Source organism: Diabrotica undecimpunctata, chromosome 6, assembly GCF_040954645.1.
Source record: "Diabrotica undecimpunctata isolate CICGRU chromosome 6, icDiaUnde3, whole genome shotgun sequence".
In the NCBI taxonomy this organism is placed as follows: Eukaryota; Metazoa; Arthropoda; class Insecta; order Coleoptera; family Chrysomelidae; genus Diabrotica; species Diabrotica undecimpunctata.
In genome coordinates this window covers 159,600,508-159,604,702 of record NC_092808.1, presented here as the reverse complement: position 1 = coordinate 159,604,702, position 4,195 = coordinate 159,600,508, and the positions used below count along the sequence as shown (strand labels likewise).

At 33.1% G+C, this 4,195-nt stretch overlaps 1 protein-coding gene across 1 annotated transcript in view; it reads right to left on the bottom strand.

Moving 5' to 3' along the window:
• Positions 1-2,179: 2,179 nt before the first annotated feature.
• LOC140444209 (uncharacterized) overlaps positions 2,180-4,195 on the bottom strand; it is a 4,372-nt gene continuing 2,356 nt past the window's right edge. The window contains exon 2 of the mRNA XM_072535947.1: positions 2,180-3,533. Within this exon, the coding sequence (XP_072392048.1) occupies positions 2,262-3,533 (1,272 nt within the window). The 3' untranslated portion in view covers positions 2,180-2,261. The remainder of the gene's footprint in view (positions 3,534-4,195) is intronic.

Below are 4,195 nucleotides of genomic sequence, written 5' to 3'. Positions count from 1 at the left end.
TCCATGGACTGCCAGGGTCACCAATGAGGAAGTGCTGAGAAGGATGGGTCGAAACAAAAAATTGTTGAGAACAATAAAAGTACGCAAGACTGCATACCTTGGACACATACTGAGGAATGGTAAATATAGTCTTCTGCAGGTCATCATGCAGGGTAGATTCGATGCCAAAAAGAGGATAGGTAGAAAGAGGAAGTCATGGCTGCGAAATATTCGAGACTGGACAAACATGACTGTAGACGAATTATTCCACGTTGCAAAAGACAGAGAAGCTTTTAAAAATGTGGTCGCCAACCTCCGTTAATGGGGACTGCATAGAAAGAAGAAGAAGAAACTAAACTTTAAACTTCAAGTCTTACATCTAATTAAAAAAAAATAAATGTTCTACGTGTCATTGAAGCCGAGGTATTGCAGCGGACGGTTCACCCTCCACTTTTGCGTGGCACTATTTTATGAATGATTTTAACGGGTTATACATTTTTACTCCTTTATTGTATATGTCATCTATAATGTGGATCATAAAATATAGACCTTCGCTTAGAATCCGTTCAATTTTCAGCCCTTAATGTTAATAAACAATGGAAATATGATTTTAAGAAGAAAAAGTTTACAACAATATTGATTTATTTAAAATATATTTGTAGCTTTTCAGATATGAAAAGTAATTGTAAAAGTAATAAGCATAGTTCAAGGAAAATTAACACATCTTGATTAGATTTTCAAATAAAAAAATAATTTTGTTGTTAAATTTAATTTTAAAAGATATTATTTATTATTGTTTATAACTCTCTGTAGAAAGGCGCTACAGCCCAAATCGAGTCTTAGCCTCCCCCAAACTATGCCTCCAACCTTGCCAGTCCCGCGCCGATCTTCTTCAGATTCTCAATCTAGTAAATTTTCTGCTATATAGACGTGAAAGCATTTTCTGAAGCTGCTACTTCATCCTCCCACCTTTTCCGCGACCTTCCTTTTGGTCTTGCGCCCAGCGTTTTATAATCTATGGCTATTTTTGGCAATATTTCTGTCTTCATTCTAACTACATGACGAGTCCATCGAAGTCTTTGGACCTCCATTTTCTTGAATAGGTGCATTATTTATAAATATTATTATCTGTATTATAGTTATTATTTATAACTTTAATACGTAATATTTAAGTTAACTATTTTTTCATAACCTATTTTACTATAATAATAAGAGAAAAGCAAAATTTTACAAAATGAATATTTATTTTAACTTATTTAAACGAATTACTTGGTTAAATAAACAATTCTCAAATTAACTAAATACATTTTTACAAAAAATAAGCGTAATATCAACAATAGGAAGATTATATGGGAAGATACTGCGAGAAAAGATAGAGCAAGCGATAAAAGGCAAAATCGGGGAGGATCAGGCAGGCTTCATGGCAGGAAGATCATGCATAGACCACATATACACACTGGAACAACTGTTGGAAAAGAGTTTGGAGCTATTTTTGTAATAATTAAGCAAAAAATTAACAAAAATTGATTTACAAACTCTGATTTTAATGGATTTTCTATGCGTTTCCAGTAAAATTTTGTCACTTTTCCATATAATTTCTGGTCTTTAAAAAATCAAATTCATCGATCTTACATTGTTTATAATAATATTGTTTATAAGTAAAAAATAACGTTTAATCTTTTGCATATGTTTTTTATTACATATTGTTATATTGTTGTCACCAAATTGATCAAAAGCAGTTATTAGATACCTGTGTTAAAGAGTGTCTCGAAAAAGGTTTTTAATTTGGTAATTTCTCTGGTGTAAACAATAATGAAAACTTTTTCTTAGACCCTTTATTTTCAAAAACAATGTTTTTATTCTTCCATAACGTTTTCTGTAATATTTTAGACTTTTGTTGATCATTTTGGAATACATTTTCTAAATTTTATTTACCAAACTGATGCCTCTATTGTTTTGATAATTGTACATTCACCTGTTTTGAACAGTCTTCATGTTTCATGTATTTTGATCATCATAAAACTAGCTTTTATCTTTTTCTATATTTTAGAGCATTTTCTGTCCTTCGGAAAATACTTTCTATTCTATGATTTCTATTGAAATTATCAGGTCAGCCTTATATTTTTCACTTCGTGTGCTAGTTCATTGATAATTTCTGAACTTATAAGAATAATGTATGAAAAGTAAGTAAAAAGAACTATAATTTGTCACCGATTTTTTATTATGCACAAGCTATATACAAAAAAAAGCAATAAAAAATATAAATACAATATTTTACAAGACTAATGAGCTGGACCATATACTGGCGATATGTTGCTTACACTAGAAGTACTGGAACTACCGCTAGGATCAAAACCTGGATTGCTCGACCCATGTCTGTTATTTTCTACAGAAGGCAAATTGTTACTAGATCCTCCAATTTCATTGACATTAACACCATCCTTGTTGGTCTTGTATTTGATGAAGAAAACTTCTGGTTTGGACGCTAGAGTAGGAGTAGGCGTTTTCAAATGGATTTCAGGATCTTCTGGTTTCTTCACCAAGACGTAAACCAATGTTTTCTCTTCTTTGGCACCCAATGGCACAACGTGTGTCCTAGATGATGATTGAGACGGAGCCTTGATGAAGATGATTTTGTGGTTTACTGGTGCAGCAGGAATAAAGAGTTGTTTGGATTCTGCTTCTGGATCTGGGGGAGCAACGTACACATACACATGTTTCTGTTGTGGTACGGGTCCAAATGATGCTGAAGAGGTTGAGTCGCCAGAAAATAGACCATTGTTGTTGTTAAACGATGAAGATGTTGAAAAGTGGTTGTTGCTGTTGCTGGAGGATCCAGATAGGCTAGGACTGCCGTAATTAGAGCTGGGTACATTATTAAAGAGTGATCCAGAGTTAAGAGAATTGCCGTTAAATCCATTGTTGCTAAAATCTGAGTTTATGCTAGATGAAGCTGAAGGGATAAGAGATCCAGAAAGACTAGGACTGCCGTAGTTGGAACTTGGAATATTATTTAAGAAAGATCCAGAGTCTTGAGAACTTGAGGATATTAAACTTCCTCCATTGTTGCCGAAGTTCACGTTCGATGAACCTGATGGTAATATGGAACTAGAAATTTGGGATCCGCTATTTGGGATAGGGTAATTGTATCCACTGTTTAATCCTGAATTAACATTAATATTTGACGAAGGAAGAGAATTGAAGTTTACGTTTCTTGAAGCCGACGGTAGATTGAATCCGGAACTTGGAGATTGGTAGTTGTAACCATTGTTACCTCCTGAATTAAAATTAAAAGAATTCGACGACGATGAACCTAAATTGGAGTCAGAACCACCATTTGGACGTGGATAATTGTATCCCTGATTTAAGCCAGAATTTGTTTGAAAACTTGATCCTGCTATTACTCTTGAATTGTCGGAAGAACTTGTATCTGGACCATTATTAAATCCCGAGAAAGGATGCGAACTGGACGCACTATGGTCCAATGGATTGGATGGTCGTTGGTAATTGTAGGGGTTCTGAGAGTACGATTGTGATACCGCCAATAACAGCACCTGAAATAAAACTTAATTAAAGTAAACGAAGAAACCTGAAGTGCTAAATATTAAAAAAATTGCTCGATATAAAAAAATGTTGAATAATATTAACAACCTATAAAGGGCCTTTACGCTTATATAATATGAAGGCCAATTTTAGTTAAAACATTGTCCAAAAATGCTCTTGAGAGGTATGAGACCCAACTTTTTACAGTTTATCATGAGCATTATTTGTGATAAACATCTGGCATTTGAGTGAATAAAAATGGAATGATGTCATTGATTTAGTTATATTTTATGAATAAAGAAATTATTATGAAAAACACATATTATGAAAATATTATGAATTTTTGGTTTTTGTCCTACATTAAAACGAATTTGGAATATGTGCATCACTGTCATGTTTTAATTACACAAATATTACCAAGTGAAGGTATTAATGTATTTCTTGATAGCCTGTTTAAAATTTTGAATAAAATAGTATAAAAATATGCACACGTTTTCGTGTGATGATAGAAATAAGGATGGATTAATAAGTTTTACGTAGGTAAAATATTTTTCAGACGTATTGGAATATTTTCAAATTAAATCTTACATCTAACTTGTTAAACTGTTTGTTCAGGCTGTTAGGCCGTTGTCTTCTAGGGGTTGGCATCTTGTGGAGATGTTACTGCTTCGCT